Below are 12,402 nucleotides of genomic sequence, written 5' to 3'. Positions count from 1 at the left end.
TACACTTTCACCAACAGTGAATAAGGGTTCCATTTTCCCCACAACCTCGCCAGCATTTGTTGCTTGCTGTTCTGTTAAATTTTGCTATTTTGACTGGGGTGAGATGGTATCTCATAGTTGTTTTGATTTGCATCTCTCTTAGAGCTAGGGATTTTGAACATTTCTTCATGTGCTTGTTGGCCATCTGAATGTCTTCTTTGGTGAAGTGTCTGTTCATATCCTGTGTCCATTTTTCAATTGGATTATTTACCTTTATCTTGTGGTCCTCAAGTATTTTATAAATTCTAGATATAAGTCCCTTATCTGACATGTCATTGTTATTGTTGTTGCTATGTGCCATCGAGTCCCTTGCGACTCATAGCAACCCTATGTACAACAGCCCTATACTCTGCTCTGTCCTGTGCCAATCGTACCGTCTCCAACATACCCATCCCGATTATTCCAGTCACTGAATCAATCCACCTCATAGGGGACCTTCCCCTTCTGCGCTCTCCCTCCACCCTACCAAGCATGATGTCCCTCTCCAAGGATCTGTCCCTCCTTGCAACATGTCCAAAGTATGTTAGACGGAGCCTTAGAATCCTTGCCTCCAAGGAGCAGCCCGGTTTGACCCTTTCCAGTATGAATCTCTTTGTTTTCCTAGCAGTCCATGGTACTCTCAATTCTCTTCTCCAGCACCACAGCTCAAAGGCGTCAATTCTCCTTCTATCCTCCTTAGTCATTGTCCAACTCTCTGATGCATAACAAGTGATAGCAAAGACCATGGCCTGTATCAGGCACACCTTAGTCTCCAGAGTAACACCACTGCTCTTCAGTACTTTGGAGAGGTCCCTAACAGCGGACTTTCCCATGGCAATGCGCCTTTTAATTTCCTGGCTACTGGTGCCAAGAGTGTTGACTGTGGAGCCAAGCAAACTGAAGCTGTGTACAATCTCAATCTCTTCACCATCCATCCTGATGCTGTCAGTTGGCCCAGTGGTGAGAATCTTTGTCTTCTTGACATTGAGCCTCAATCCATAATGGAGGCTGCAGTCCTTGACCCTCTGCAGCAAGCACCTCAGGTCCTCCTCAGTTTCAGCAAGCAGGGTTGTATCATCTGCATATCACAGATTGTTGCTAGATCTTCCACCAAATACTTTTTCCTACTCTGTGGCTTCCCTTTTTACCATGTTGGAGAAGTTTTTGGATGTGCATAGGGCTTTGATTCTTAGAAGGTCCCATTCATTTCTCCTGGTTGTAGAGTATGTGCTATTTTAGAGGCAATTCTCTATTCTCAGTCACTGCAACTCTATAGGATAGAAGAGGGTCCATAGAGGTTCTAAGACTGTAAAGCTTAGTGAAAGCTGACTGTCTCCAATTACTCATCAACAATATCTGTTATGCAGATGACACAACCCTGCTTGCTCAAACTGAAGAGGACCTGAAGCGCTTGCTGCCGAAGGTCAAGGACTGCAGCCTTCAACATAGACTGAAGTTCAACATCAAGAAAAAAAAGATTCTCACTACTGAACCAATTGATTGGTAGCATCATAATAGATGGTGAAGAGATGGAGATTGTTAACAGCTTTAGTTTGCTTGGCACAACAATCAATACCCTTGGTACCAGCAGCAAGGAAATGAAAAGATTAATTGCATTGGGAAAGTCTGCTGTTAGAGACCTCTCCAAAGTACTGAAAAGCTACGATGTCAGTCTAGAGACTAAGGTGTGCCTGATACAGGCCATGGTCTTTGCAAGCACTTGCTATACATCAGAAAGCTGGACCATGACTAGGGATGATAGAAGAATTGACACCTTTGAGCTGTGATGCTGGAGAAGAGCATTGAATATACCATGGATTGCTAGGAGAACAAACAGGTTGGCCCTAGAAAGGAAGGCAAGGATTCTGAAACTTCGTCTGAAATACTTTAGACATGTTGCAAGGCAGGACCAGTCCTTGGAGATGGATGTCATGATTGGAAGGGTGGAGAGACAGTGCAAGAGAGGAAGACCCTTGATAAAATGTAGTGATTCAGTAACTGGGGTAATGGGGGTAGGTATGTCAGAGACAGTGAGATTGGCACAGGATGGAGCAGGATTTAGCACTGTTGTACATAGGGTCACAGGCGACTCGATGGCACATAACAACAGTGCCATGAATTAGCAGTGATCTCTTTACTACTGGGATAGTCATCATCAGCTTCTTTAAAACTGGCTAGACTTGAGAACAAATTCAGAAAACTAATTTTTATCATTTTGTTCCTCTAGAACTACAGAACTACTCTTGGTATTCTGGGTTTCTTAAAGGAGCAAAATAATACACACACGTTTTGTTGTTGTGTACTAAAGAGTCAGAACCGACCCAGAGCTGAGCCTCTGGCAATGTTTTCAGAGGCATGGAGGAGATTGGCTCACAGAGCAGCTGGTGGTCTCAATTTGTGTCTTCGGAATAGCAGGGAATAGCTTTTTGCCACTGGGCCACCAGAGCTATATATACTAAACCAAGCCCACTGCCATTGAGTCTGACTCACACCTTTCTTAATAGTTTTCCAAGGCTGTAACTCTTTACAGGAAGTAGGAGACTTTATCTTTCTTCCATGGAGCCACTGATGGACTCAAACCACTGGAAACATACTACCTTCGTTATCAGCAGCATAAAATTAGCAGCTAGGGACTAAGTTCCTAAAGTTCCTAGTAAATATATATCAATTCCACTCAAATGAATGCCGCTGAGTCAGAACTAACTCATAGTTGACCCTCCAGCAAGTTTTCAGAGGCTGTAAATCGCTTGGGAAGACATTGCACGTCTTTCTCCTGCACACCGGTTGGTGGACTGGAACCTCCAACTCCTTCCATGCGTTCTACCGCCTCTGAAAACCCACTGAAGGGGCAGCTATCATTCCGTTCTGACTGGTTGGGACATAACACCACCACCAGACATAAGCATATCATTCCCTGCTCTCCCACTAACCTGTTAGATCGAAGAGTTGTTTACACAAGAGCCCTTCTTTCTGGAGTCTTTCTCGCCGATGAACCCTACCAACCACCACTGGGGTGTGGCCGCACTTCCAAGAAGCCCTTTTCACACGCAGCGACCACTCCCCCACCCTCCACCCCGCAATGACAAGTAGTTGGTAGGCCCCGGGCCTCTACTTCCACTTCCCTCAAAGCCATTACACTCAGGGTCCCATGCGCCTTGGCTCTGCACTCCCCATGCCATCGCCCCAGGCTCTCCTGTCCACCTCCAGGCCACTTGGCTACTGTGAGTCTGAACCTGCGGCCCCGAGGGTGGTTCCTGCAGAGCCTCACAGTCGTAAGGCGCGCAAGCTGGGTCCGCCTGCTGCTCAGATCTCGGGTTCTCTGTCCACCCCCTCCCGGGTCTTCAGTCCAAGTGCCTCTTTGCTGGTTTCAGTATGCAGGCAGGCCGAGCTGTGCCTGAGTCCCTATCCCACAGTATGCAAAGGGCAGGTCCGAGGGAGGAGACCTCCAGGCCAGATCAATTACGCAGCTTCACACGTTTGCTTCCCGCAGTGCCCGAAACCGAGACCTCTAGTGCCCGGTAAAGACTTAGGCTCCGCCCACCGTCTTGCTGCGATTGGCCACGTATATTCGTTTCTCTGCATACCGATTGGCTGCATCTTTAATCAGTCAGGCGGCGGCGGCGGCGGCGGCGGCGGCGGCGGCGGCGGCGGCGGCGGCGAGCAGCGCCCCGGTACCCCCTCACACCCACTGCGGCGGCGGGGCGTAGCGGGGCGGGGCGGTCGGCAAAGCCTGGAGGCAGCGGATCCGGGAGCTGCCAGTACGCAGCGCCGCCAATCCGTCCGCCTGCTCTCTCCCCTTGGTGTGGCGGCGGGGAGAAGAGGTGAGCCTGGAGTGTGCCGGGTAGGCTAGGCCCGGCAGAGGTTGCGTGGTTCGGGCCCAATGGAGGGTAAAGGCGGCGGGAGGGCGCGATGCTGGCGGTGGGCGCGGGGCTGCTGGCCTGGGGCTGCGGGGTGGGCCGGGGCCTGGGGCGCGCTGGCAGCGCAGGCCACCGCCCCTGCTCTCGAAGCTGCTGCAGTCGCCCCCTCCCTCCTGGCTGTCAGCTGCTGGGGTGTGGGCTCTTTCTAGGGCCTAGCCCCAACAGACCTGTCCAGGGAGTGAAGAGGTCTAGGGGACAAAAGTGGGGTCTGTTGGCGCCACCACTTCCACTTGTGGGGCACCCAGCTGCACACACGGATGCTCAGGCGCTAGGGGTCTGGACACCCCACGCCACCTTCTCGTTCCTTCTCCCCGCCCCCTCTTCGGCCCCGACCTTGTTCAAGTCACTGACTCTTGCCATTCCTCGATTTTCCCTTTGGGAAAAAACCTGCTCTTTTGGACAGGGTGGTTGTCAGGTTGTATGACAAGTGTGTGGAAGCGCCTGGGCAATAGCAGTAGCCTAGTACTCATTTGTGGGAAATCCGGCAGGATACTGCCCTTTTCTTCTCTCCCAGCCCCCACACCTTGCACTCCTTCACTGCCTTGTCACTGCACATTCAGTGCCCTTGGCAGCGCCTGAGCGACCCTGCCCTCCCACCCATAATAACACTGTGCTCCAACCCAACTCCCTTTTCACCCATCTTGAACGTGCTATATACCTCAAGATTTTTATAATTGCTATTTATTTTGCTTGAAGTTATCTCTTGGATCTTTACTTGGTGTTAATTTCTGGGACATCTTTGGACAGATGTGTTCTATGAGGCCTTCCTTGACCACCCTCTTTCTTCCCTTATTCTTTTTATCCTCTTACCTTGATTTTGTTCCTAGCTGCATATTCTGTCTTGAAACTGGGGCTTTGGTTCAATTTGACCCCCTTCTGATATTTTACTTTTCCATCCTATTTATTCTGAATGAGCACCTACAGGGTTTCCCCCCCCCATGTCATTATTTCCTGGGAATTTTTATATTAACTCTCATATCTCTTAAGTGAATCAACTTGAGGATCCTGTTAAGCTGTAGATTCTGATTTAAAGTATCTGAAGTGAAAATGTAAATTCTCATCAGGGAGTAGAACCTAAATATACTGGTTGGAAATCTTGCTTGAAAAGATTCTATTTTTTTGCCTATTTATTTTGTTTCCCATGCTAGGATATAAGCGCTAAGAAAACTATCCCAACTGCTTAGAAAGTACAATATTTAGTAAAAGCAGTTGAATGAATGAATGAATGCTGATTTATCTGTTAATTTAGCGACTTCTGAATAACCTGTAAAACTTGTAATTTGTGAAACATTTTAATGCCTTTGACCTCTTTATATGGTCAGAACAAGCTGTCAGTGTAAAAGCTTGCATTTTTATAATATTTTAGCTCTGTCTTCCTTCCACACATTAAGTAGACACTTAGGGAGCTCTACATTATCTAGGTCAGGTTTTGTGCAAGGCACTGGGGATACAAAGAAGATGACAACAGGGTCCCTTCCCCCCAAAGCCCAGGAGTCCAACAGCGAAAGCAGTCATGCAAGCAGCTGTCCCAAGATAGTAATGGAGGAAGCAACAGGTGGTGTTGGAGTTAGGTCTTAAAGGATGCTTAGAAGTTAGCCAGCCCAAGAGAGGAGCCTAATATAAAGAGGTAGCAGGATCAGAGGTGAGGAGTGGACTTTAGCCTAATGGGGGGTTGGGAGCAAGTGTACAAGGTCAGATGTGAAAAAGTAGCCCCAGCAACTTTTTAAAAAGAGGCCACAATTCCAGATTTTCTGTGTTTTGTTGTTGTAGAAGGACTAGAGTTGGGAAGTATGGTCTTGATGATAGAAATGAGGCTTGAGATCATATCTTAGAACTTTATACAATATGTAATTTATTCATTACAAATGCCTTCCTGGGGGGGGGGAAGATGATTATACACAAGAACCTCCCCTGATGGGCTATACAGATTGATTTTATCTGTAGAAAGTGACAGTTGAGATAACAGCAGTCAAAACAAGGCTTGGTGCTGACTGTGGAGTGCAAGCTCAAATTGTTGCTGCGGCTTCGTGATCCTCTAGTGGGTTTTCAGAAGCTGGAAACCATATAGGAAGAGATTGCCCCTCTTTTCCCTATGGAACAGCTTGTGGATTAGAACCTTATGCCTTGGGTTGCAGGTCCTTAACTACAAGGACACAAGAGCTCCTTCTGAGTTTAAATCTTAACATCAGTTAAATTAATTTAAAACAAAAAAAGAAAAACAAGCAACCAGGTAAACAAAAAACCATAATGAGCCAAGCACAATGTTAAGTAAGACTTCCTAAGCTTGGTTACAGGAATTTTTAACCTCTAGGATGAGTCATATAGGAGGGAGTTCTGTAATGAGTAGGAAAGGTAGCCTCAGGCCAAGTACCAATTTACATACTCTCTCTTCATTGTTACCAACTCAAGGAGCAGAAGCAATAAAACTAATTTTTATGGAGGAGAAAACAGAGGTTTATAAAGGTAGAGAGCAGTGTGCGTCAAACCCTCTGGTTAGTGAAATTTGGACATAGCTCTCCCCAGATCCAGGGTTCTTGCCTTGGTTCCTCACCTCTGAATAAACTCTCATTTTTAATTGATTCTTCAAGAGCAAAGTCCAGTCTTAAGGTGTTTTCCCCTATGTATTTCCCCCCCTTCAAAAGGATTCTGAGGGTTACAAATAATTCTATTTCTGCATAGTCTTTTCTAGAAAGCTTTGATATGTCTGAGATTTTAACTTTCAAGATAGTATTTGGTGGAGTAGTCTGTATTGCTAACCCCGAGTTAGCAGTGCTAACCCCAAGATTATCTCTTTGCCAGTTAAAAACCACTACTGGCTCATGGGAGAAAGGTGGGCATTCCTGGGTGGTACATACAGCCTCCAAAACCTGTTGGAGGTTCAATAGCGCATGAGTTCTGACTTGATGGCAATGAAGGAGAGTGAGAATGATTTAAAATAATTTGTTAACTGACTAAAATGTGTTATTGGCCTCCTAAATTATTTTAGAGACTGCACTTAAATTTCCTTATTTGTCTCTTTAAAGTTCTGACGCAATGAGTAATGAATATATATAGTTCCCGCACCAATTGTTTTCGTGATCCATATGGTTAAAAAAATTATTTGACTGTAGAACAACTAATTTTTATGTAGATATGTAGTTGTAAGAATACCTGGTCAAGAAAGTGACATTTTAACATAGTTTTCCATAAAAATAATGAAATTGATTTTTGTCATTTTGTGACTAGACCAACTAGTTTCAGTATCAGAGTTTTTATTTTGATGGTTTACTATGGTGAATTTCAAACATACTCCAAAAGAAACAATTATACTAAATAATAGCTTTAATAATTAATAACCCCTGACTATTCTCATTACTTTTTTAATTTTAATAATTCTTTTTTCATTCTCATTACTTTTTTAAATTTTAATAATTCTTTTTTCATTCTCATTACTTTTTAAGCCTTATTCTTTGTACTATCCTTCCCACCAAATATTATTTTGAAACAGATCCTAAAGCAATGATATTTCAGTCATTAATTTTTTTCTCTTGGTGACATTTTATTTCTATAGGAACAAGAAGAAGGAATACATGTAACAATTTTACCCAATGTAATTTGTAATCTGAAACTGAAAATACTACAAATACTTGCAAAAGCTTTATCTTTGTTGCCACCTACTGTTGTCCACTGGGAGCTCTAATGGTCTAGTGGATAAGAAGTTGCATTGCCAACCCCAAGGCAGGCAGTTTGAATCTTCCAGCTACTCTGAGGGAGAAAAATAGCCAGTCTCCCATGTGGTTCACAACTTCTGAAAACCTGCTGCAGGGTTAGCTGTGAGTCAGTTCTGACTCCATAGCAATGAGAAAGAGAGAAATAGTGCCCCATAAAAAGAGAACCTCAGGGGGGAAAGTCACTTGTTTTGCATTGAATGAATTAGGAAAGTAACGCTTATATTCCTGAATCTTTCTCTGAAAAAAAATCACGAGGTAGAATTGACTGTCACATCTTAAAAAAATAACTAAGGAGCTCTGGTGGTAGGGTGGTTAAAGCAGTTTCCTGCTAACCAAAAGGTTGGCAGTTCAAAACTACTAGCCACGTTTTGGGGGAAAGATGTGTCAATCTGTCTTTGTAAAGGTTTACACCCTTGGAAGTCCTAAAGGTCCTTTCTGCTCCATCACGTAGGGTTACCATGGATTGCAATCTACTTGACAGTAGTGGTCTTTGGGTTTTGATATTTGTATTCCTGAATTTGTCTTTGAGGAGAAGTACCAGATAAAATTAATTGTCACATTTTTAAAATAAAATAGTGACTAACAAAGCTTACCACTGCACACCCTCATTTACATAGTCAATGTCAAATCATCAGTTATCTTAAAGTTGCCATGTACTTCTATTTTAGTATCACTAGACATCAAGCTTGGAAAAACAGACAGTGAAAGAGAGGAAAATCCTCAGTTAACTCAGTGTCATGGTCTTGAGCATTGTGGAGATTGTGAGGATGGCACAGGGTGGGGCTAGATTGCAGTCTGTTCATAGTTTCACTTTGAGTTGTAGTTGACAGCACCCAACAGCAACAGCCAATTAAAAACTGAAATTTTCAAGGAAAAAAAAATACTACAAATGAGTGAGTGGAGCCCCAATGAACCCCTTTCCCTATGATTTCTGTTTTTCTGTTCAGCCTACACTGCAGAGAAGTTATGTTTTGGGTTCCCAAATTTTATTCAAGGAATTATACAAATTATCCCAGGCAAAAGAGTTTTAAATATATTCTCCTCCTCTTCTTTCTGTTTACTCTGAAAGTAATGTCATTTGTGGCTTTCTTTGCTGTATGTTTGCAATCACAAACAACAACTCAGGTAGCTGCTTCTTTTTCAGGTGGGTTTTTTTTTGGTCAGATATTTAAAATACATTTTGGGAAAGGGGACCTCAGAGGTTACAGTAGTATCTCTTTTGCTTTTTACAATAGTTTTTTGTAGGGCTTTTTTTTTTTTTTTTTTATAAAAAGAGCAAGGACCACATGGGGACAGCCATATCTAACCTTTACTAACACTGCGATGGGAAACTGCCCTTGTCAACAACATTAAACACACAAAACCAATTCCCATGAGGTCAAACATGTCTTTCACACTCCTTCACCTCTTTCTACTCTACTGGATCTCAAATTCAATATAAAAGCTCACAGACCACACAGAACTATATTAGTGAAGTAAAAATAAATAAATAAATAAAAATCTGTAATTCAGGTTGGCAGCAAGACAGGTCAACTTCTGAAATGTCCTCGCAGGTGCCTCAGTCTTAAACCTCACAGCTTTAGGCCAATGTTAAAGAGCTCTTGGTCCTGACAATTATGGCTCCCCCCTCATTTTGTTGTCCAGCAAATTTGGGCACAGGCTTTCTAATTCTGGTTCCATGGAGTAGCAGTCACAAGGTCCACTCAGTCTCAAATCAGGCCTGTGATTATTTACTGCAGCTGCTGTTGTTCCTGCTCCCTTGGGCTCTGGTCTGACTGGTGCAAGAATCTCTGGCCTTAAAGGACATGGTACATTCTCTTCCTTCTTCTTTGCTGATGATGAGGTTCTCAAACTCTGCTGCTAGATCTGCTAAATTTAATGGGGAGTTTAGCCAGTCCCCTTGCAGATAAGCTAACACACCCTATTCACATATTCCTGCCCATCCACATGATAAAGTCAGTCATTGGCTAATGCAGCCGAACAGTAAACCCTTATCACCACACCCATTTACCAAGATTACTAGTTTTCCTATTAATTTTTATAATTTCTGGAAGAAACTTGAGAATTATGAGCATCACTGATCTCATCATCTACAGAAGGTACAGTCAAAGGTCAACTTTAGAACTCACTTCTTTTTTTCCCTGCCTCTCCTTGGCAGCAGGTTTTTTCATAAGTGCCATGACATCAGATCCAAACCATAATCTTGTTAATTACTTGCTGTGCAGCAGAAAATTGGACAGTGAATAAGAATGACAGAAGAAGAATCAATGCCTTTGAGGTGTGGTGTTAGAGAAGAGTGCTAAATATTCCATGGGCATCCAGGACAAACAAATATGTCTTGGAAAAAGTTAGCGAGGGTGTTCCTTGGAGGCAAGGATGGTTAAACTTTGTCTCATATACTTTGGTTGCGCTCTTAGGAGTGACCAGTCCTTGGAAAAGGGAAGGCCCTCAGTGTGATGAATTGACACAGTGACTAATTGAGGGCTCGAATATGTCAGATATGGTCAGATGGTTCAGGATAGAGAAGGGTGCAGATCTGTTGTTCAAACGGTTGCTGTGAGATGCAGTCGACTGGACAGCACTTAACAGCAACCACAGTGTCAGAGGAGGGAGAAAAGCTATTAACTTTTAAAATTTATCTTGAAAAGATAAAAGAAACCTTGTGGTACAGAATATGAAGCTTTGAGACAATAGTTCAAATCACCGATGTGCAGTGAGGGGGAAAGGTGAGGCAATCTTTCTTTAAAGTTTGCAGTGTTAAAAAAAAAAGTTTGCGGTGTTGGGAATTCTCTAAGGTAGTTCTGCCCTAGCATATAGGGTTGCTGTTAGCTGAAAATGACTCAGCAGCAGTGGACAAGGATGTTTTAATTAGAAAATGGAAGAATTTAATAAAATAACCAATCAGTATTAAAATTTTGAATTGTCTCATGAATTATGTAACCTTTATTTATTTATTTAGCAGAACTCTTAAGGCCCATATATTATGATTGGTCTTTTAAGTTTTCCTTAATTTGTGGATTCCTCCATTTCTTTTTGGTTTTCCTTTTAAAGAGAGATCCTGGTGGTGTAATTGTTGAAGTATTTGGCTGGTAACCAAACGGTTGGTGATTCTGTAAAAAAAAAACTTCTATTTGCTACTATAAAGATTGCAGCCTTTGAAACCCAACAGGCAGTTCATTCTGTCCGTTAAGATCGTTATGCTCCAAAATTGACCTGATAACAGTGTCATTAAGTTACATTCACTCTCATATTCAGCCATCATCTCTATTTAGATTTTTTCCATTACCCTTATCAGAAACTCAGCACCCCTTTTTCACTTGTTTCTGTTAACAATCACTGCTAGTAAAGTTTAGTCTCTGTGTGGTTGCCTATTCTCGATATTTAACACAAATAAGATAATACTATTTGTATAATAGAATAATAGTGTTTGTTCTTTTTTCTTCTCACTTCACTCAACATAATGTTTTCTAAGATTGTCCTTGTTGTAACATATATCAGTACATTTTTCTTTCTGACTGACAGGTACTCCAGTATGTGAATATACAATCTTACACTTACTTTTTAATGAACACTTTAAGTTGTTCCCACATTTTGGTTATTGTTAATAATATTATAATGAACGTAAGTGTTCATGTGTTTGATAATCAAGAGCAGAATTGCTGGGTGATACGGTGGTGTAGTATGTTACTTGTTAGGCTGCCAACTGAAGGGTCAGCAGTTCAAGTCCACCAGTCACTCCATGACAGTCTCCTCCCATACAGATTTTTAACATTGGAAACTGATGGAGGATTGTCTTGGGTCACAGTTGACTCTCCAGCAGTGGGTTTGGTTTTGATTTTAAGTATGACAATTCTATTCCTTTAAATTTACTTCTCTTCAAATTGGGTTGGTTGTTATATAGCCTTGCCATAGCCGAGAATTTACCAGTGAGATCTCCAAAGTGTAATTTAGTATGTTTCTCTGTGTTTTCTGATAGTAGTTGGATCTAGACAAGGCTAGGTCAGGTTCAGGATACATTCCTTTGGTGAGATCCCTTCCTTGGGGCTAGTATGCTCTACCCACTAGGTGTATAAGACAACATGGCTAAACTATTGATGCTTAATGTTTAGATCTATTCATTATTTAAGAAGGGAGTTCTCATGGTACAGTCTATAGGATTGCTTCAAACTCAAAAGTGTCACCTTTCTTATGAATCAGATCCACCTGCAGCTCCATGGGAGAAAGATGGGCAGTGTCTTCCTATGCAACTTATTGTTGTTATGTGCCATTGATCCAACTTATAGTGACCCTATGCACAATAGCTCAGAAACATGCCCTATCCTGAGCCAATCTCACTGTCTCTGACATACCGGCTACTATTGCAACAGGTACTGTGTAAATCCATCTCATTCAGGGTCTTCCTCTCCTGCACTATCCCTCCACCCTTCAAGCATGATGTCCTTCTCCAAGGATGAGTCTCTCCAGGCAACATGCCCAAAGTATGTGAGATGGAGCTTCAAAATCTATGCCTCCAAGGAGCAACGTAGTTTTACCCTCTTGAAGATAGACCTTCTCTTGGCAGTCAATCCATGATATGTTCAGCACTCTTCTCTAGCACCACAGTTCAAAGGCATTGATTCTTCTTCTGTCTTCCTTATTCATTGTCCGGCTCTCTGATGCATAGCAAGTAATTGCAAACACTATGGCCTGTATCAGGCACACCTTAGTCTCCAGACTGACTTCCTTGCTCTTCAGCACTCTAGAGAGATTCTTGACAG

The 12,402-nt window shown here is 42.8% G+C and overlaps 1 protein-coding gene across 1 annotated transcript in view; it reads right to left on the bottom strand.

Moving 5' to 3' along the window:
• Positions 1–3,697: 3,697 nt before the first annotated feature.
• LOC102859911 overlaps positions 3,698–12,402 on the bottom strand; it is a 10,082-nt gene continuing 1,377 nt past the window's right edge. Inside the window, exon 3 of the mRNA XM_006898152.1 lies at positions 3,698–4,087. Coding sequence (XP_006898214.1) covers positions 3,698–4,087 — 390 coding nt within the window. The remainder of the gene's footprint in view (positions 4,088–12,402) is intronic.

The sequence above is a fragment of the Elephantulus edwardii genome, unplaced genomic scaffold, assembly GCF_000299155.1.
Source record: "Elephantulus edwardii isolate Elephantulus edwardi_28Jun2011 unplaced genomic scaffold, EleEdw1.0 scaffold00221, whole genome shotgun sequence".
Classification (NCBI taxonomy): Eukaryota; Metazoa; Chordata; class Mammalia; order Macroscelidea; family Macroscelididae; genus Elephantulus; species Elephantulus edwardii.
Note: the sequence above shows the minus strand (reverse complement) of the source record. Positions and strands in the feature narration are given on the sequence as shown.